Below are 23,085 nucleotides of genomic sequence, written 5' to 3' on the forward strand. Positions count from 1 at the left end.
TTTTATGTAAAGATTAGATAAATGATGGCCCTTTACATTTTTAATGTTAGCATATTTAATATTTTTTGAAATAACATGATTGTGGATAATTTTAATATTAGTACATGACAAATGTGAAGTCAAGATTCATTATTAATCCCAATTTGGGGAATAAAATCTTTAAAGACTGCTACTATTAGAGTATGCATTTAAATAATCTACAATATTTTGAAAATGCAGGAAAATTGTTGTAAAAATGGGTTACATTGGAAAGGCAAAGTCTGAAATTCGTTGAGGTCTCACCTTTTGCATTTACAGTTATGAAATCTCATCTGTTAGCAAAGGAGAAGGAATTTTTTTTTAGGAATAAGTCTTGTTTTCCAGAAGTATCATTTTCAAATTCTTTGCCATTTAATCTGTGGATCATATAATGTGCTTGTGAGTTTGTCTACATATACATGGGCTGGAGCCATAGCACAGCGGTAGGGTCTTCGCCTTTCACGCAGCCAACCCATGTTCGATTCCTCTGCCCCACTCGGAGAGCCCGGCAAGCTACTGAGAGTATCAAGCCCGCACGGCAGAGCCTGGCAAGCTACCTATGGCTTATTGGATATGCCAAAAACAGTAACAATAAGTCTCACAATGAGAGATGTCACTGGTGCCCGCTCAAACAAATCAATGAGCAACGGGATGACAGTGACAGTGATACATATACATATATACACACACACACATATATATTCCGACATTAATGTTCCATCCTTATTTCTCAATAGAGAAAATTTAGGGGGGGTGCCAAAGAGATAGCAAGGAGGGCATGTGGCTTACATGTGACTGACCTGAGTCCAGTCCTTGGCACTTCCTAAAGCCCACTGAGCCCTGAGGAGTGATCCTGAACACCAGGGCCAGGAGTAAGCCCTGAGAAATGTTGGGTGGGGCCAACAATATAGATAAAATATTTTTTTATTTTTTTATGCATACTGCATTTTATTTTTATTTTTTTTTAAATTCTTTTATTAATTCACCATGTGGAAAGTTACAAAGCGTTCAGGTTAAAGTCTCAGTTATACAATGCTCAAACACCCATCCCTTCACCAGTGCACATATTCCACCACCAAGAATCACGATATACCTCCCCCCTTCCCCCCACCTCCCCAGCCCCCTACCCCGCATGTGTAACTGGTAAATTTCACTTTACTTTCACTTTACTTTGATTACATTCAATATTTAAACAAAAAAAATTCACTATTATTGATTTGGAGTTTCTCCCCCCTAAAGTCGATCTGCTGAAAAGAAAGCATTTGGTAATTTGTTTTCCATTGCTGATAATTAAGAGATATGAGGTCAGGAGGCTGCACTAGCAGCAGCATAGTTTTGGATTTCTGTATTTTAGTAAGATAAAATATTTTTTGACATCTCTCTTCACCTTTATTGATAGGTGACTTCTAATTAACTCCTTCAAAGGAAGGAAATGGAAAAAATAAGACAAGATTTAGCCTAAATTAAGTGGGATGTGTATTTTTTCTTTTAATTGTACATATTTATACATATATGTGTGTGTGTGTGTACCACTATAGCACTGTCGTCCTGTTGTTCATCGATTTGCTTGAGTGGGCACCAGTAACGTCTCCATTGTGAGACTGTTCTTACTGTTTTGGGTGTATAAAATACGCCACGGGGAGCTTGCCAGGCTCTGCCGTGTGGGCAGGATACTCTCGGTAGCTTGCTGGGCTGTCCGAGAGGGACAGAGGAATCGAACCCAAGTCAGCCACATGCAAGGCAAATGCCCTACCCGCTGTGCTATCGCTCCAGTCCCATATTTGTGTGTACATATATATACACATATATATGTGTATGTACATACTTATTTATATGTGTGTGTGTGTGTGTGTGTGTCATCAGTTTAAACTGTTTCCCAGAGCAGGCAGTGCTGTCCCAAAGGTGACACTGGAGTGACCCTATTGTGGGCAGTAGTATCTTCAGGTGCAATTTGGGGGAACTTTCTGTTTGTTCACATACATAAAGATGGTAGATTTGGGGGTGGAGCACAGAACGATTTTTTGTTCCTAAATATGATTTAGAGTTAAGAGTTTGTTCTTAATCTTCATACTTGAGAATGTGTTTGAAATGTTTTTGCCAAAAAAAAAAAAAACAACCTCAATAGAACATTATCATCAGCCTTTTCTCAGAGAAAATCATAGCTTTCTTATGAAGCAGCCTGGATCAAGTAGAGGTATAATTGAAGTGGTAGACTACCATTTGAGTTGCACTATTAAAAACAAAAAAAATTTGGGTTTTTTTTTGTTTGTTTCGCTTTTTGGGTCACACCCGGCAATGCACAGGGGTTACTCCTGGCTCTATACTCAGGAATCATCCCTGGCAGTGCTCAGGACCATATGGCATGTGAGGAATGGAACCCGGCTCGGCCGCGTGCAAGGCAAGCATCCTACCCGCTGTGCTATTGCTCTAGCCCCCTATATATTTTTCTTTAGCAAGGCAGAGCAGGGGGTTATTGGAAGAAGATAGTACCCTCTATAGAGCAGAGATGCCAAGCCCAGAGTGGCTAGAGACTGCTAGTAAACTTTTAACTGCTGCAGGAGGGAGGGAGGGCTGCTGGCTGGCAGATTTGTGTATTTGTTGGTTAACATATAAAAACCAGTTAACAGGGCCAGAGAGAGTACAGCGGGTAAGGTATCTTGCACACGGGTGACCTGAATTGGATCCCCAGGACTCTATATGGTCTCCCGAGCACTACCAGGAGTGATCCCTGAGCTCAGAGCCAAGGATCACTCAAAGTAAGCCCAGATCACCACTTGGTAGGACCTGGGTGGGGGGGAAGTAAAAAATAGTTCCAGTTTGTGGATCTCAAACCACCCACTGCTTAACAGTCTACCCTTGAAAATGCTGCAGTATGCTGTCTAGGCCAGTACTGGATTTCTCTGTGTTGGCAGGGTAGATGATGACACTCAGTGACCAGGGGTGGTGTTCAGTAACAGTCTGTTGTACCCACCAGGCAACATGCAATTAGAAAATTCCACTGTAGAAATCAAAGAACTCGTATTATCTAATTATGCTTAGGGGATCCAAGGTCTTCAAAAAGCAAGAACATAAGAATGTCCAGTTATATGAATAAATCCCAGTTAGTTCCAAACAACTCCCCTGCTTACTCTTGCTCTTCTAACTCTAAATCTTCTGTGCAAGCTGGTTTCATACAGAGGGTCCTTTTTCCCGTGGTTCATCTATCCTCTTGGATACAGCCTTGGATACAGATGCGTCCCACACTGCACACATCTGATTGCTTCTTACTCTCCTCCCGCTACTTTCCTCCCTTCAGAACCTGTAACATTTGCTTGTCCCTCATGATTCCTTGACACTAGAATGTTTGTCCAACCTGGGGATTTTAATCACTGTAATTCTTTAGAGTGACTCAATGCAAATGAAAATGCAGCTTGAAATTTCACCTGAAACTTTCACTCAGTGAACATGGAAGCCTGAAATCTCACCAAGCCTTCAGCCTAGCTTGGTGAGATAAACTGAACTAGATAAACAAAACTAAAATGGTCAGTTTGGGTTTAGTATAGAGGCCAGGAGAGAACAGGCCCCCAAAAAAGCATTTGTCTTTTTCAAATGACTCCTCTGCCCCTTGGGAAGTCGCAAAGGTCTGATCTCATTGACACTGCTTTAGGGTCGGCTAGGAAGCTACTGTCGATGGTGGCCTCCAGTCTGCCTAGTTCAGACATGTCTGCAGGGATTCCTTTTCTCAGTTCTTTATTACTTCCTTCCTACCATAAACTTTCACCTGTAGTCTTAAATACTACTTCAGTCTTTACACCTCTCTATTAATTCCGAAAAAAAAACATGTGATAGCTATTCTCTCTAATGCTATCATGTAGAAGAAAACAGAGGAACACATTCTCTTCATGTATTAAATAAGAATTACAATCATGTCACATGTCAGTTGTCCTGACTGCAGTATCATCAGTCTCTCTCACATCTGATAACATGGGATAAATGATCACGATGATGGTGATACATATACTTGATCTGTTACAATTGTGACAGAAACTTTTTTATACCTATTAAAAAGCAAAATGAATTCACCAATCTTTTTTAATTTTAAACTATGTACCATGAGAATTCAGTAAATATACATGAAAATAGAAATATGACCAATAAGAGTTTACTTATCCACTTGGTTATTACTAAGTAATTTGTTTTTTTCCGTCTCAGAGAGAAAAATTCCAGATGAAGATTTCATCATCCTAATTGATGGATTAAATGAAGCAGAATTTCACAAACCAGATTATGGGGATACAATTGTATCATTTCTGAGTAAAATGATTGGAAAATTTCCTTCCTGGCTTAAGCTAATTGTAACAGTTAGGACCAGTTTACAGGTATGTGTTTGTTTGCTTTTGGACCATAAATTATTTTCTTTGGAAAGTGTTTAAACTGATGTGCTCTAGATTCTGGTTCCCTTAGGATTCTTTCTAAACCTCTACTGTGTCCTCTGGTGCAAGTGAGAATAACTCCCAAAGAACATGGTGATCTAGAAATAGCATTTTCTATATAACCTTCTTAACCCAGATTCCATTTGCATTGCTCTAGATATGCTTTGATAAAGTGTCCCACCCCCCACAAAAAAAAAAAACATGAAAGTTCTTTTTTCTAGCCTTTGTCCTAGGTTTGAGTAAAGTCCTTAACACTAATTTGCTATTTGACTTTATACAAAATCCAGTTCGATCTAGAGTCAGATTTTCTAGCTCCTCCCTATGCTTCTACTTAACTTCTAGCATAGTAAAGGTGGACTGTCATCTGTGTGTGTCTTTCTCTAAGAAATACTGGCAGTTTTATAGACTTAGATTAAATTTACTACAACTGGGAGATAAGATTTTTACAGATTACATTCTCTTCACTCACTGATTACTTAACGGCATAGAAGGACTCTGAGAATGTGGCACTGGGCCTGTAAAGAGATGGGTTAAGGATAAATGACTTTACCTTCTCCACATTCTCATCACAGTGAGTTAGTTTCTTCCATTCTTTGTGCCTTCACACTGGTTTCATATGTGGGCCCTTAATCATTGTCCCCCAAAACTATTACCTTTTTTGATGAGCATTAAAATCTCATACATTATTTAATTCTCCTGACTCCTATAATGCAACCTCTTTTACCAGTTGCTAATATACAGAAAATAGTCTTAGTACTCTTATTTTCCTCCTCTACCAAGCACTTGATATTATTTTATATATTGAACAATTAGCTTTGTTACTTTATCTAGAAATTGAACTTCTAATCCGAGCCATCACCTTGCAGGTGTTTGTTACTAATCTCAAAATAATTTGAGGTAAGGAATGTGAATGAATATGTAGATTCATCATTACAACTAAAAGCCATATAACCTGCCATTATTGGTCAGTGGGTTTCATTGTTAAAAGTGAAGGGTAAGTAGAAGAAATTCCGGGAACACAGTCTATATCAAGTTTTACTAAATGTATATATCCTCATTTATATCTCCACATAGTGCAATGTATAATCTTAAAAGAGATTTTAAATTTGACTTGGTAGAGCGACTGACTTTAAATTTTCAGCTATGCCAAAGAATAGGAAAAGTATATATTGATCTAGTTTTTATTGTAGTGTCTTCACCCACCAGGAACTGCAGTATCTTCTCAAATACTTCATTCACTTCAATAATTTTTTTAATTTTATATACTGCTATGGTAGTGAAAGAATTCACGGGTCTTTGGAAAAGGGACCTTTGTATTTAATTATAGTTTTCCTAAATATTGCATAAGTACTTCAAGTATGTCAGGCACTTTTTCAGTAGCTGAGGATACAACAGAGAATAAGACAAGCACTTTCCTACCCTCGTCAATTTTTATTCTAGGAGGAACACAAACAATAAATATTTTTTAAAACTAAACATAAATTAGAGGCCAGAGTGATAGTACAGCAGGGTGGACCCAGGTTTGAGCCCTAGCACCACATATGATCCCCTGAGCATTGCCAAGAGTGATCCTTGAGTGCAGAGCCAGGAGTAACCCCTGAACATTGCCAGGTGTGCCCCCCCAAAAAAGGCAAAAATTAATTAAAATTTTAGGTGGACTGCATCCTTTGAGGAAAAGTGTTGTTGTTAAGTTTTAAAAAATAAAGTGATAAATTTGGTTAATGTTTATTTTAGATAAGATGGCTTGGAAAGATTTCTATAAGGGGCCTTGTAAAGTTAGAGGATCTAATTTAAGTTTTTAAAGGATTTAGCTACTTGTATATATAATAAAATGAGGGAGGTTGAAATGGAAGCAGAAGCACACGTGAAAGATGGTGGTTGCTTAGACTAGAGTGGCGTTGGTGGAAGCCCACAAAAGGAGGCATGTTTGGATTAAGGTCGGAAGGAGTATCAAAGGACTTGACAGTGGGGTAAAGGTGAGCAGGAGTGAGGATTCAGGAATGCTTCACAGGTTTTTAGTGGGCGGTTCATTGCCAGTGCTGGTTTGAGTAAAGAAGAAAGAGCACAGACACCTCCTGCCATTTAGTGGTAGGGTTGGTGGCACTAGGACTTACTGACACAGGGAGAGTATTTGGTGGTAGGCAGAGTTCAGTACTTCTGATTTGTTTCCATTAAATTTGTAAAACATCCAAATGCAAGCATTAAGTATCAGAAGATGAGAGCTCAGGGCAGAAGTCTAAGCTGTGGAAACACAGGCGTTATCTGCATCTGGGTGCTATCTAGAACCATGGGACAAATGAACTGTTTGGGAGGTGAGTGACTAGATAAAAGAAGCCAGACCTGAGTCATGGGTGAGTGAGAAGTGACAGATGGCAGCAAGGGAAGCTGAGTAGAATAGCCATTGTGCTGAGAGGACAATGAGAGGGGCATACCTTGAAAGCCGGCTGCACCGTGTATAGGAAGGAAGGGAGGGTCAGCCTTCCCAGATACGGCTGAGAGGCTGCCGAAGAAGAGGCATGAAGCTTGCTTCCTGGATTTGGCCAATCCTCTGGGCAAGAGCCATTGCAATGAAATGGTGAGGCTGAAGCATAACTGCAGCAATGGAAGGAGGACTTGAGGGGGAGGGAGGGGAGAGGCCCAGTGGGGGAAGGAGGTGTTAGAGATATTCAAGAAACTCTTCTGTGAAGTTTCGGTTAAAATGGCAAAAGAGACAGAGATTGGTAGCTAAGGGAGGAATGTGAGGGCATTTGTCTGTATGATCCAGTAGTGAAAAAAGTTGAGCAGGAGAAATTGACTACTACTCCGGATTAAAGTCCAAAAGTACCTAAGAATAGAATCTAGAGCATAAGAGTTTCCACAAAGCCCTACTACATTCCCCTGGTATAATTTCCAATACTACCAGAGTGTTCCTTTGGGCTAAGGCAGTTACATTAAAGGCCAAGATTTACATTAAAATACATTTTTTTTTCATGATAGCCTCAGTATCTATATTGCAATCCATAATATTAGACCAAAAGTAGAGAGACAAAGAAGAAAAGTGCCTGTCATAGAGGCAGGTTTGGAGGACGGTTGCAGAAAAAATATGGGGGATATTGGTGGTGGGAAATGTACACTGGTGGAAGGATTGGGGTTGGAACATTGTATGACTGAAACCTGGTTATGAAAGCTTTGTAACTGTTTCTCATGGGTAATTTTAATTTAAAAAAATTAATTAAATTAAATACGTTTGTTAATGAAAGAAGATGGCTAGGGAAGCATTTCTGTATGATATTCTTTGAATCCTTAAAGATTATACTCAGATGTTATGCCATGGTCTACACCTAGAAAAAAAATTTTAACTAGTTATGTGATAGTCCATTGTCTATTTTCAGAGTGTTTTTCTATAATATTAACCATTAAATTACTTTAAAAGAACCATTTATGAAATCCCATTAGAATTTTGTCCCAAGTCTTGGGGTTGGAGTGGTAGTACAGCAAGTAGGGTGTTTGCCGTGCATGTGGCCAACCCAGGTTCAATTCTCTGGCACCACACATGGTCCCCTGAGCCCACCAGGAGTGATATCTAAATACAGAGCCAGGAGTAAGCCCTGGTCAGTTCCAGATGTGTCCCAAAAACAACCACAAAAACCATATCTGGAGTCTTAGTATTAGAGAAAGTTCTATCCCTCCTGTGCAACTGATTTATTTTAATCTACAGATAAAAATACTTATTCATGTTTTCCTCTTTTCTTTGATCACTCAGAAGTTAAGAATAAGTTGGGGGACCTTATAGTTAGTTTACTGTACAAGTTAGGGTAAACTGAAGGTCTCTCTATCTCTCTCTTTCTCTCCATCTATTTTAGGAAATTACCAAGCTGCTGCCTTTCCATAGGATTTTTTTGGATCGACTAGAAGAGAATGAAGCCATAGACCAGGACCTGCAGGCTTACATCCTGCACCGGATACACAGCAGCTCAGAGATCCAGAATAACATTTCACTTAATGGCAAAATGGACAATACTACATTTGGCAAACTCAGTTCTCATCTCAAGACCCTCAGTCAAGGGTCCTATCTATATCTGAAACTCACATTTGACCTCATAGAGAAAGGCTACCTAGTGTTAAAGAGCTCTAGCTACAAAGTAGTTCCTGTGTCACTATCAGAGGTTTATTTACTCCAGTGCAATATGAAGTTTCCAACCCAGTCTTCCTTTGACCGGGTGATGCCTCTCCTGAATGTGGCAGTGGCCTCTCTCCATCCCCTGACCGATGAACATATCTTCCAGGCCATCAATGCTGGTAGCATTGAAGGCACCCTAGAATGGGAAGATTTTCAGCAGAGAATGGAGAACCTCTCCATGTTCCTAATCAAGCGCAGAGATATGACTCGTATGTTTGTACATCCTTCTTTTCGAGAATGGCTTATCTGGAGAGAAGAAGGAGAGAAAACCAAATTTCTCTGTGATCCCAGGTAAGCCATAGACGTATAATACACAATTCTGAGCTTGTTTTTTTATTGCATGAAGCATGGGTATTAAAAATCGTGAAAAGTATTCTTTACTGAACATTTGCTGAAAGAAGCATCTCTATTTCATAAGACAAGACTGCAGTCATATTAATTTATTTCCTCACAGTGTTAATTCCATAGGATGCCAAGATAGATTTAGAGTGCTATCCCCAGATTCCAATTGATCTAGCCATTTAACAGCCTGCCTCCCTGTACTTCAGATATTCAGAAAGAATTGTTATGCTGTTCTCCTCTTTGACTTAGAGCAGAATTATTCTAAAATTTGTGATTGCCCTTTTAAGGCCATACCATTGATAAAGTCACCAGAGATTAACTCTACATCAAAGCCCACCCGGTGCTAAGATTTGTACTGGGAAATGGTGCAAAAGACTTAAAGATTCCAGCTGGACTAACCACTCTACTCTTAGATAAATAATGTCATTATCCCCATTTTGTTCCCCAAGCCTTAGAATGCTAAATATCTTGCTTACAAAGTCAAAAAGTTAATAGATAAAATAGGGAGAAGAAATGAATAGAAGTTTTCTCAAAAAAGAAATACAAAAGGCACATGAAAAAATGCTCCACATCACTAGTCATCAGGGAGATGCAAATCAAAACAACAATGAGATACCATCTCACACCACAGAGACTGGCAAACATTCAAAAGAACAAAGCAACCAGTGCTGGCTTGGATGTTGGGGGAAAAGGGACACTCTTTCACTGTTGATGGGAATGCCAACTGTCCAGCCTTTCTTGAAAACAGTATGGACAGTCCTTCAAAAACTAGAAATTGAGCTTCCATATGATCTGCAATACCACTTCTGGGAATATGTCCCAAGGATGCAAAAAAGCACAGTAGAAATGACATCTGTACCTATATATTCATTGCAGCACTGTTCACAATAGCCAAAATCTAGAAACAACCCAAGTACCCTAGAACAGATGACTGATTAAAGAAACTCTGGTACATCTACACAATGGAATACTATGTAGCTGTTAGGAAAGATGAAGTAATGAAATTTGCTTATCAATGGATAGACATGGAGAGTATCATGCTAAGTAAAATGAGTCAGAAAGAGAGGGACAGACATAGAAGGACTGCGCTCATTTGTGGAGTATAGAATAACATCACATGAGGCTAACACCCAAGGACAGTAGATACAAGAGCCAGGAAGATTGCCCCATAGCTGGAAGACTGCTTCATGAGCGGAGGGGAGGAGGCAGATGGAATAGAGAAGGGATCACTAAGAAAATGATGGCTGGAGTAATCAGTCGGGATGGGAGATGCATGCCGAAAGTAGATACTGGACTAAATATGATGACCTCTCAGTGTCTGTGTTGCAAGCCATAATGAGTAGAGAGAAAGTATGGGGAATATTGTCTGCCATGGAGGCAGGGGAAGGGTAGGAAGGGGGGGGGGACATACCGGGCATATTGGTGGTGGGAATGTGCACTGGTGGAGGGATGGGTGTTTGATCATTGTGTGATTGTAACCCAAACATGAAAGCTTGTAACTGTCTTACAGTGATTCGATAAAATTAAAAAAAAGTTAATAGATGTGAAAGGCAAAGGGGCTAGAAATAGAGTGGTTCACTTCCTTGGTGAGTTTGACTCTGCCATGAGGGGTTAAGTTCGTTGCCTTACTCACATCCGACCCCAGTTCAATACCCAGCACCACATATTGTCCTCCAAGCACTGCCGGGAATGATCCCTGAGCACAGCACCATGAGTGTGCCTCCTCTCTCAAAAAAGGAAAAAGACTCTCCACTCAACCAGACTAGGTATGAAACTGTTTCCCATTCTCTTGAGCAGAACCTGCATCTCCAACATCCTAATGGTATATACTCTATCTCTCCACACTAATTTTTTAATTAATCTTTGTTTGTTTTTGGTGTTTGGGCCATATGTGTTGGGGCTTATCCTGGCTCTGAGCTCAAGGATGACTCCTAGCAGGAATTGAAGGACCAGATGGGATACTGGGGATCTAACCTGGTCAGCTACCTGCAGGACAAGTGCCCCGCCTGTGTTGTACTCTCTCTAGCTCCCCATAGTACCTTTTTTTGGTTTGTTTTGGTTAGGTTAGGTTTATGGGCTGCACTCAGCTGTGTTCAAGACTTACTCCTGGCTCTGTGCTTGGGGATCACTCTTGGCAGTGCTTGCGGGACCATATAGAGTAACAGTGATGTAATCCAGATTAACCACATGCAAGGCAAACGCCCTGGTCACTCTACTATTTCTCCAGCCGCCCAACCTACCTTCTTTAAGTAATTATTCCTATAGTCAAGTCAGTATTTGCAAAAGTAGCTGCATTCATAATTTCACAGAAACTGAAAAAACAACATAGCTTGCAAAGGTTGAGCTTATCCTGGCGCAAAAGAAAATAGTCCTTGGCAACTCTTCCAAGAGACTTTGTTCAGGAGTTGCTCCAGCAGTGCCGAGAGGGCCTTACACAGTGCTAGGAGTCACAGTGGACAGGGTCTCGAAGCCCTCACGCTCTCTCCGGTCCCCACAGATGGGGTTTGATCACTCGAGCCAGCTCTTCATGAAGTCTTTTTAGGCTCCACTGTTCTCGTGGGCATGTGCTCAGCCTGCTTCATGTCAATTCCTGAGAAAATTAGTTCCAGATTCTGATGGAAATACTAAGCCAGCCAAAAAAAAAAAAAAGAATTGGTATGGTATTTTCCCTGAAAAACTTTTAGACGGAAGCATGCTGTAGTGGAAAGAACATGAACTTTTGAATCAGATTACCTACATGTAAATCTTACCTTTTCTAGGAACTGTGACCTTTGGGACATTATATAACATTCCTGAAGCTGTCTTTTTATCTTCATAAAAGGGATAATAAGTTTAGAGTTGTTAAATGAGGTCATGTAATATAATGCCTAGAATAGTACAGAGTACAAAGGAAGTGTTCAGGAAATGTTCTTTTTTTCCTCCCCTCTTTTTGCAATAATAGACCCTTTGGGTTTGCCTAAATTCTGTGTCTGATTTAATAGGCAGTAACCATTTTCTGCTGTTAGCATTTTCAGACACAAAGGTTAAAACAAAACGGAACATGAGTCTCTTCTATCAATTGTATGAAATCACCAAGAATATTTATAAATCCCACTAGAATTGCTAACGATGCTTACCACATAGAATTGACAACTTAACACATAGAGTTAACAACCAAACATTTAAGAAAAAGAGCCAGTCTCTAATTTCCTGGTAAATACTTTAAAATCAGTCTCCAGAGAAACTTTGCCGGCTAATCGACCGTCTTGTGCTGGAATGACGTCTCAGAAGGATTAAAAGTTGGAGTTCAAAGCCTCAAGTTCGCACCCGAATTAACAGCATCCTCACAATAGATAAAACCCTCAGGGACTCCCAAAGGACAAAAAGTGACATCTGCGCAGCCATAACTTTCCAGTCTCAACATCTCCGTATTGTTTATTAATGAGCATTTTGGCAACAGGCTGATGCAAATACTGCTGAATTCCTAATGCTGTGTAGCCTGTTCCCTAGTGGTTGAACAACGTCCAGGGTTGCTGAGGGGCCATCTATCACTGAAAGGCAGCGATAGTAAACAGAATAGTAAACAGAATCTGGAATTAACCAAAAAAAATTAACCTTTTTACATTTATTTCACTTGAAATTCAGCCTTTGACCTAGCTCTGCTACTAAAGTATTGATCTCAGAACTTGAGGCCTCCTGGGTCAATGAGATGGAAGTTCACTAAGAATTTAATGCTTTAGACGAAGCCTTGGCTAGCCTTCAGAAGAATCTTTCCATTTCCATTGAGATCGCCTTCCATTTCAGGCAGTGCCATTTAGCGGCAGTTGGCCCTTGTGGCCTTCATCCTCTGCCTCCTGTGTGTTTGTTTCCCCTCTATTCTCCACTTTCTCTCCAGCTTTCTCGAGAGCATCTAATATGTTTTAGTAGACCAGGGGAGACCCACTCCATGCCTCTGAAAGCACACTAGCCCAGTTCCTGACACGCTTAGCTCCATTTTAGGAAGCACTCCAAAGCAACAGAAGATCTTTATTTTTCCTTGTCTGTTTTCTTGAGCTTTCAGCTCAATTTGTTCACCCTGAACTTGTTGACCTTATTTGGGAATTAGAAATGAGATTAATCTTTCGAGGCCAAAACGCAGTTGGTCTTCATCAGAAATGGGCCACCCAGGGAGGAACTCATAGTTAGCTGAAGAAAGTCAATAAACTCAGGATGATGCTGGAAAGACAAAATCGCAGAGCCAGCCGTCACTGCTATAGTCAGGATGGGTTTTCTTCAATAGTCCCGAATCAGGACAGAATTTTTGTCCCAGTGAGAAAAGCCTATGATGTGCACAAATTAAAAAAATACCAAAAAATGAAATACAGACACCATGATTTGACTTGGTAACAGAATGGGATACTTGTATTTGTGTTTTATCAACCTTTTAGTGAAGTATCAATATAAAAATCTTTCCTCGTGAAAACATCTAAAATTGGGAATTTGCATTCTAGACCTCTCTTCTCCCCACTTGTTTGTTTCATTGGTGGTGCTAGGACTCAAACCAGAGCCTCACATATGTAGGAGGCTACTCAGCCCTGGATTCTAGATAAAAATATATACCCCTTGACATGCTCACAACCTTAGACATTACTGCCTCACTCTGCTTTCTCTTTCCCACTCCTCATCATTGTTGTATTTCCATCACCCTCTGAAATGTATCTGCCCTGTATTTTATTCCTTCAAGCACTAAGTTAGGAGATTAACCCACAAATCTAATAAAGTAATCTCTGCTTAGTTATCATAAGAAAAGGAAAACCCATTTGAAGCTATGTGTGCATTTTTTAGTGAGATGTTTAGGAGAAGTGGGCACCAACCTTTGCTCCAATCTATTAATGATATTGATAGTTGGAATTTAAGACTGATGAATAGGCAGTTTATGCAGCAGTTTTTATATTGGCAGAAAAGGAGGAAAGCTGTACAGACCTTATCTGTACATCTGAGAAGAGTTGAATACTTTATTCTGTAGATCCAGAGATGATTACTTATACACACCGGTCCACTGAGATTGTTCCTAATGATCTCAGCCACGTTGGTCAGTTAATTACACGTAGGTGATTTGAGGCATCTTTTTAAAATGCCACAAACTTGTATCAGGGAAAAAGTGGTTTGTGTAAAAGACAAAAAGAGGGCATTCTGACTAGAAAGAAAGCTGATTCAGTCTGGAAGTCTGCCCAGCCTTAAAAAAAAAAAAAAATAGCTGGATCTGAAATGACAAGATGGTGAGCTGCAGGGTGGTAATGATTTTGGCTGGTTAGTTTGTCCAATCCAGACATGAGCTGTATATGGACATTTAGCCCTCCCCTTACTGAGGACTAGGCTCAGCATTCTACTCTTGGTAGCCTTGCAAATCCTCTCAACAAACCCTGAAATCAGGGAAGGATTCTGATTCCTAGCATTAGGAATGAATTCAGCAAAGTAATAGATTATGGCAAGAAAAAAAAAATGACCAGAAAACTTAAATCATTCTTAGGAAATTCAGAAGAGTTAGAATGAAGATGGTCCTAATTGGTAGTAAAGCAGGTAGAGCTCTTGCTTGCATTCCACTAACCTGGATTCAATCCCTGGCATCCCACACGGTCCTACTCAAGCACCACCAGGAGTGATCCTTGAGCACATACCCAGGAGTAAGTCTTAAGCATCACCAGTTCTTAAGCAAAACCAGAACAGAAGGGGTGTACCAAGCATCTCTCACTAGTGCTTGACTGTTGGTACATGGTCTTTTTACTAGATCCAAACATTGTCTCCAGTTCTGAAGGATTCATTTGGTAAGTTTGCTGTAAATCTTAAGGATGTTTCTTTGTATGTAATTTCCTTTTTTATCTTGCTTCTATCAGTATTCCGTCTCTATGGTTTTTATCATTCTGACTAGGATGTGTCTTGGAGTGTTTTTATTTAGATCTCTTTTAGCTGGTACCCTTCAGGCCTCCTGGATCTGAGTACATGTGCTTTCCAACTCTGAGGTTGTGCAGTGACAGATTTGACTGTTGTCTCTTCATCAAGGTTACCTTCATGTCCCTCCGGGACCCCAATGATTTTTAGGTTATTTCTCGTGAACTCACCCCAAAGTTCTCTTGTCAGCTGTTCATTTATTTGGGGACTTTTTTCCATCTTTTGCTGTTGTCTGGAGGTTTTCTACACTTCATCTTGGAGCTCACTGATTCTGTCCTCAGCAGCTGTTACTCTGCTGGCAAGGCCTCACAGTGAGTTTTTCATTTCACCTTACCAAGTTCTTCAGTTCCGTTATTTCTGTTTGTGGTATCTCATTTCTGCTATTATGTTCTTTTGTGTTTTATTAGCTATCTTTTCCATTGTTTCTTTGAGCTCATTAAATATCCTAAGCATTTCCATTCTGAAGTTCTTTTCAGAGAGATAATATAAAGGGGTGATTATTGATTGAGTCTTCAGTATTACAATCCTTGCCCACTAACTGTGGTAGGATTCTGTGCTCCTTTATCTTGGTTCTTTTCGGAGAACCCCAACACCCCATATGGTCTCCCAAGTCGTGACAGGAGTGATCTCTGAACACAGAGCCAGCAGTAAGCCCTGAGCACTGCCAGATGTGGCCCAAAAACCAAAAAGTAAAAGTAAATTTTTAAAACACCTATTTTGAATAATTCTCAAATCTCAGTAAAATTTCTAGGTCGATAAATATATGGGAAATAGTGTGCTTATGATAAGCTGGAGGGAAAGTATCACTTTATGACTTGACAGGCATGCAGAAGAGCCCATTATAATGAGAACCCAAAGAGGACTTATATTTGCCTGTATTATTTGCTACAGAAATGTGGTATCGCTCTCCGTGTTTAAAGATATATACATATATAATTGTGCGTATATAACCTTGTATATATTTCATTTATATTTTGTTCGTAAGTTTTTTCTTTGAGTTTAAAGCTTTTTTTTTAAACGGCTATGTCCAGAGTAATAAATATTGGTTAAAACAGCTTTACCAAAAATCAGGGTCTAGCTGCCTCAAACTCCACCCCATCTCAACAGGCCCATCTCCACATTTCAGACCCTCTGCTTGCTCCTCCACTTTCCAGGTGAGTTTAACCTCCAGACTGACATCCTAGGGGCCTTTTTGGAACAAGAAACAGAGTCCCCTCCTAGCCTCCGTGTCCACCCTTTGCCATCTCAGCAGGCCCACCTCCACATCTTCTGAATTACATGGCTGAGCTCTACTCATTATACTTCACACTGCCTACATTTAATATTTCCTGTCACGTGGTGGAGACAGGCAGAGAAAGAAAAGAGCAACACCTGTGCTCGGTCACCGTAGGCACAGCTGGAGAATAGGAAGACCCATAGAATCCCATCAAATCCAGTGCGTGAAAATAATAACATGGAAGACTGTACCACTACCAGCCGACTCTGTAAAGTCTCAGAGAATGACTTTCATGACTGTCGAAAATATTTAATGAGTGCAAAGAAACAATGTCATGGGTAGTTAGCAAAGCAAAAGAAATTATCAGTGGAAGTGAGAAAATTGTAATCAGAAGTGACAGAAATGAGTATGGTAGGTGACATAAAAACACAATCGAAGATCTGAGCAGCAGAATAACAGAAGATTGAGGAAAAGATAGGTGAGCCCCAGATGAGATGCAGAAAACCTCTAGAAAATAACAGAATATGGGGGAAAGTCTGAAAAGAAGTTAACAACACACCAGAGAATGAGGGGATGAGTTCAGGAGGAACAAAATAAGAATTATCAGAGTCCTTCAAGAACAGGGGGGCAAGTTCAATGAAGAACCACTAGTTAAAGATATCATCACTGTATCACTGTCATCCCATTGTTTATCAATTTGCTCGAGCGGGTCTCCATTCATCCCTGTCGCATGCTAGTGTAGGCGATGGCGTATTGGGAGCTCATTCCGGATCAGGGGAATGAGGACTGTCATTGTTACAGTTTTTGGCTTATCGAGTACGCCACAGGTAGCTTGCTAGAGTCTGCCAAGCGGGCGGGATACTCTCGGTAGCTTGCCGAGCTCTCCAAGAGGGACGGAGGCTTTTGGGGCAGCCTCTAATCACCTTGACAGGTGTTCCCAGCCTACCGAATGTAAGCTTTTGGTCAACTGGCATGTTGTAATGATCTGTACACAGACAAACACGCACCTGCCTGCGTCTCTGGGCAGCACCTGGGACATCTGTGGCCTCAGGTTGATCTCCTTGAGGTTGATGGAGTACGCCCGGAGGTTGTTGAGCAGCTGGCAGAGCAGGACCCTATCAAGGAGGGTCTGTGCCAAGTCAAACGCCTGTGCCGCCTGCCCCAGCCAGGCCGAGTTGCAGCGCTGTCAGACATAGAAACCTGGCAGCAGTGCGCACAGTGGCTCATCCACTGTGGGGTGCTAAAGAAATCATAACTAAGAATTTTCCAGAGTTGAAGAAGGCATCAAAGCTTAAGAGGCCTGAAGAATCCCAGTGAAAATAGACCCAAATAGAAAAACTCCAAGACACGTTATAATTATAATGACAAGTGTTGAAAGCAACAGATCAAAAAAAACTTATATACAAAGAAAAAAAAACATAAAATTCACAGATCTATCAAATAAGACTTTACAAGCCAGAAGAGAATGGTGGAATATAGTAAAAAAATTAAAATAATAATAATTATTATGAAGTTAATACATTACCAAGAATACTCCATCCAGCTAGATTATCACCAGATTTGAATGAATGATACAGAGCTTCATGAACAGGCAACAGCATAGAGAATTAATAGCCTTAAATCCAGTTTTGCAAGAAGACTTTTTCAGAAACTTCTTTGAAAGACAAGACAAACTTTTCAGACTTTACCATTGAGTATAGTATTCATTCATGGAGTTTATGGTTGCCCTCAACAAAATTAGAAAAATTTGCTTATTCCTATCTTGATAAAGGTTTTATACTTATTCAGTATTGCATTCATGTCTCACTTATATTGAATATTGTCTATTTAGGTGGGTGTTTTATATCTATATTTTTATTTTAACCTACTTATTAATGCAAGTATTTTAAGCATTATCTGTAATTTAATTTTTTCCTACCATAAAGCCAGTATTTTCTTTTAAGGATAAAACACACTTTTATATTTTTATAAGCTTGTTCAGATTTTCCCTTAAATTTTTCTTAATTCTCCTCTTCTCACTCTTACTAAATAGTATATTTAAAATATATTAGCATGAAATCTTTGTAATATTAATGTCTTTAATTTACTCTTGAAGAAAAAGAAAGGTAATTTTTGAAAAAAACATTTTGTCGGGGCTGGAGCAATAGCACAGCGGAGAGGGCGTTTGCCTTGCACGCAGCCAACCGGGTTCGGTTCCCAGCATCACATAAGGTCCCCTTGAGCACTGCCAGGAGTAATTCCTGAGTGCAGAGCCAGGAGTAACCCCTGTGTATCGCCGGGTGTGACGCAAAAAGCCCCCCCCCAAAAAAAACAATATCTATTTCTTGATTTATAATTTTATGGAATTTTAGGAGTTTAGAGTTCAGCTTTATATGTGTGTTACCGCCTTCACAATGATTTTTTTTTTAATTCTTATTCTGTCATGTAGAGTATAAACATAAGGGTTGGAGCGATAGTACAGTAGGCAGGGTGCCTGCGTTGAATGCAAGGTGACCTGGGTTCAATCCTTGGCGTCACAAGTGGTCCCCCTAAGCCCACCAGGAGTGATACCTGAGCACGGTACCAGGAGTAAGCCTTGAGCACTGCTGGGCGTGGTCAGAAAAAGCATAAAAGGGACACCAAAGGACCAACGCCATTGGAACTAGAGATTTTGTCTATAGAAATGAGCTTCTGTGGGGTGGGATGGGGAGGAGGGGACCCTTGGGACAGTGACAGAAGGAGACAGAAACTCTGGTAATGGGTGTGTTATTAAAATGATGTATGCATAAAGAGTATAATAGTATTATAAACCTCAGTACCTCAATAAAGATGGTTTTTTAATTTTTTTTAATCTAAAATGGGAAGAAAAAAATTTAAAAAAAAAATAAAATGGGAAGAAGTAAAGCAGGTGACTAAGGGAAGTTCGCGGTGCCCGAAATGGCATAGAAAAGAGGCTCAGTCTGTCCCCTTGGTGAGTCTCCCAAGCAAGACTCACTGAATGAAAAGAGGGGATTCCCACAGGCTCTCTGGGGATGTCAAACCAAGTGAATGGCACAGCAGTCAGGAGGCTTTGTCGCAGCTTAGTGGGATGTGACAGCACATTTTCTTTTTTCTAAGTAGAGCAACTCCTTCTCCTTTCTCTGGAGACCATCAAAGGCAGATAGGGTCTCCACTTTTGGCAGACTCGGTACTAATCGCCTTTGATCCTCTCAACTGGAAGCATTGCCGGCAGTGAGACGTGTGTTAGCTGTAGCCATCCGCATACCCCGTTGGTTCTGCCACACTTTCCCTCTGAAACAGCCATTATTTCCTTCTCCTGACCACTGAGGCTCTTGTGGACTGCATTAGCCTCCAGACTGGCTCCCCTCCAATCCATTCCCAACCAAAAGGTAAGATGAGGTGTGGGTTTGTTTTTTTTTTGACAGATGATTTTTATAGATTTTGCCCCATCAGTTTTACTTTATTAAAGCACCATGATTTATAAAGGTTTTCATTCTTGGGTTTTTGACATAGAGTGTTCCATCACCGGTCCCGACACCAGTGTCAGCTTCCCTTCACCATAGTTACCAGGTTCTCTCTTCTGCCTCCCGCTACCCGCAGTCTGCTGTGCCCACGAGTCCCTTTCTTGGTGCGGTTATTAAACATTTGGGTCTCATAGTTTCATTGTTGTTGACTCTGTGGTTTGGATATTCAGCAGTATCGTTCCTTAACACTACCAATGTATCTTGACCTTTGCGACCTTGTTGCTTCTCATCTCTCCCTCCTTCTCCCTCCCCATTCACACACACACACACACACACACACACACACACACACACACACACTCACATTCATTGGGACCAAGGATGATCTAGACATCTCCCCTTAAACCATCGCGTTTCCTCATCCAGTTATTCTAAATACCACATGTAAGTGATATCACCCTATGTTTATCCTTCGTCTTCTGGCTTTCTTCACTTATCTTCCAGTTCCATCCGTGTTACAGCAGATTGCATAATTTTGTCATTCCTTCCAGCTGCATAGTATTCCGTTGTGTATATATACCACATCTTCATGATCCACTTATCTGATGTAGGAGGTAGGATGATTCCAAATCTTAGTTATTGTACTTTATTAATGTGCTTTATTAAATAATGGTGTGTATACGTCCTTTTGAATCGACATTTTTCTGTCCTGGGGTAAACTTAAAATTTGAGCTGCCAGCAATTCCATTTTTGGGTATTTACCCGCAGGACAGTAATATGAGTTTCTAAAGAGAAATCAGATCACTTGGGGCTGGAATGATAGCACAGTGGGTAGGGTGTTTGCCTTGCACGCAGCCGACCCCGGGTTCGATTCCCAGCATCCCATATGGTCCCCCAGCACCGCCAGGAGTAATTCCTGAGTGCAGAGCCAGGAATAACCCCTGTGCATCTCCGGGTGTGACCCAAAAAGCAAAAAAAAAAAAAAATCAGATCACTTAACTGCCTTCTGAAAATCCTTCAATAGTTTGTTGTAATGAAAATAAAATCAAAGCCATATTCTTCAAAGCCTGATATTACAAATGATAGCTTCCACCTTAATCTCTAAATTAAGCTTATCTATTCTCCCTCTCTGTACACAAATTTCTGGCCATGATTTGGTCATCTGCCAGTTCCTAGAATATGCTAACTCTCTTTCTGGGCCTTTTCGTTTAACATTCTAGAGTTCACCTTCCCAACCCATACGGGACAAGTTCTCATTTGTCCTTCACACCTCAGCTTGGATGGCATCTTCCCCGAGAGATTCCACTTATCTGAGTCAGTCTCCTGGTTTTCCATTGCTTTGCAGCCTTCTGTCTCTCTAATGCTTATCTTGACTATTATTAAGTTACCATATGTGAATTCTTGGTAATTGTTCCCTTTCCCTTCAAAGCGTCCAGGCATGTTTTCTGTCCCATTCACCTTGGCCTTCCTAATGATTAACGGAGGTACCTGGCACCCAGTAAGCTCTCAGAAAGTCTTTTTTAATAATGAATCAGTGAGTGAACAAAGAAACAATAGGAAGTACTCATTTTAAACTTGCAATTGGAGTTATGTGAGATACATCTTTTGCAGTTCAATAGACATGTCAATAGACATGTCAAAAGTTCACTCTGTTGCCGTGTGTCAGGAGTAAGTATAGGCACACATTTCAGGAAGCATTTATTGAGTAATATAGGTGAGCATTTATTGAGTAATATAGTCAAGTACTGAGCTCAACACTGCAGGGGATTAGTATAGAGAAGATAGATCTGTCTGCCAGGTTGGGATTTCTAATAGACACATTTGTAACTTGCCATAATTGAAGGCAGAGTTACCCCAGGTGTATAGCCAGAGCCGAGGAACATGTTAAAGGGAGAGAAGCAGCCAGCCTCTGTGCCTACTGTGCTGCTCTTGCTGTTTGCAGCTGGGACAGATCCCAGGGTATCAAAGCACTTCAGCCTCGTGAAGCCCTGCTGACTGCCTTAGATTTCATTGTCAGGGCACGGGAGAGGCGTCTGTGAAGTGTTGACAGAAGAGAAGCGGGGAAGGAAACTGTGGCAGCCAAGTGGGTCAAAACAGCACCTCTACACTCAGGAATCACTCCTGGCAGTGCTCAGGCCACCAAAAGGGGTGTCGGGGAATCAAATTCTGGTCAGCCACCTGCAAGGGATGCTCCCTACCCACTTTACTGTTGTTCTGGCCCAAAACATACGTTTCTATCCAAATTAGAAGAATTTGAAAAACCGTATGTTCTACCTATTTCTTTTTCCTTTTTTAAAAAAATTAGTTTATTGTGGTCAAAGTAAAGGTAATGAACAGCTACAGAAGTTTGTTAATGTTCGTGGCCTTAGTGTAGAACTCCCCTTAGTGTGGTTACCACCATCCAGGTACCCAATACCCTCCACCAGTATCCTTCTGTTACTGCTAGTCCACTCTCTATTCCCACTCCCACCAGCTCATCCTGCCCCCTCTCCCCTCTCAGCCCGCCCTCAACTTACTCATTTCAGTTTTGTCACTAATTATCCTAGACCAAATAATTTGTCATTATTACTGTATTTTCTTGTTTTGACATTCTGTATACCACAGATGAATGAGAACATCAGATATCTGTCATCCTTCTGTCTTTGCCAGGCATAATAAAATTATAGTGTTCTATTTTATTTGGAGGGAAGTTTTGGACCACACCCAGTGGTACCCAGATAGAACCAGAATCAGCTGCATGCAAAGGAACTGCCTTAACTCCTATGCTATCTCTGACCCTGTTCCATCCACTTCCACAAAGGTGCATGTTGAGAATACTTATAAATAGCCTATTACTTATTGTTTACTTTTATCTGACTCTTTATGGCCACACGAGTTGAGGCAGTAGAGAAGCTGTTTGGTTTTTCATGTTCCGTGAGAAAGTCACAGGTAGGATATACCGAAGCAGTTACTAATTAAGTTAAAAATAGATGAAAGGAATTTTGCAAAGAGGTAATAGTATGGGTGTCATTTTCTAAGAGTTGATAGCAACAAGCAGATTCTAAGGTAGCAGCCACCAAAGTTTAACTGTGGGCAGGATGCTCAGGATGGGGCAGATCAGGATTGTGGATCCATGCTCAGTATTTGAGTCACAGACACTCATTTCTCAGTTGAATGGGGTTGACAGATTAACCGGCAAATTGAAGACCAAATTGGGGAGTGAACTGGAAGGTGAATCTGGAAGTCCTTGGTTTGCTCTTCCTTGAACCCATCTGCTTAGTGTTTATTCGTTCATGAAACATTGGTTAGTCTTGTACGGTACACCAAGGACTGTGCCAGACACTGGAGCCATAAGATAAATAAGACCCCACTCCCAAGTATTAAAGCAATTCTTAAAGGGAAAACAGACTTGGCGCAACGAACAATGTGCTACTGTACCACACACCATAGAAACCTAGGTAGAGGGGAAATATTTCATAGAAGAGGTAACATTCCAGTCCATCCTTGCAAGATGAGTTGATTCTGTTAAGCAGCATTGGAGTTGGACAGCACCAAATGCAAGCAGGAAAAGGTAATGGACAGCAGCAAAAGTGACCGTGGATGTGAAGT

At 40.7% G+C, this 23,085-nt stretch overlaps 1 protein-coding gene across 9 annotated transcripts in view; it reads left to right on the forward strand.

The window, feature by feature from the left end:
- TANC2 (tetratricopeptide repeat, ankyrin repeat and coiled-coil containing 2) overlaps window positions 1-23,085 on the forward strand; it is a 379,564-nt gene that overhangs the window by 305,210 nt on the left and 51,269 nt on the right. For all 9 annotated transcript variants that reach the window (XM_055131292.1, XM_055131293.1, XM_055131294.1 and 6 more), the window contains 2 exons: window positions 4,210-4,376; window positions 8,273-8,880. In XM_055131292.1, the coding sequence (XP_054987267.1) occupies window positions 4,210-4,376; window positions 8,273-8,880 (775 nt within the window). The remainder of the gene's footprint in view (window positions 1-4,209; window positions 4,377-8,272; window positions 8,881-23,085) is intronic.

The sequence above is a fragment of the Sorex araneus genome, chromosome 3, assembly GCF_027595985.1.
Source record: "Sorex araneus isolate mSorAra2 chromosome 3, mSorAra2.pri, whole genome shotgun sequence".
In the NCBI taxonomy this organism is placed as follows: Eukaryota; Metazoa; Chordata; class Mammalia; order Eulipotyphla; family Soricidae; genus Sorex; species Sorex araneus.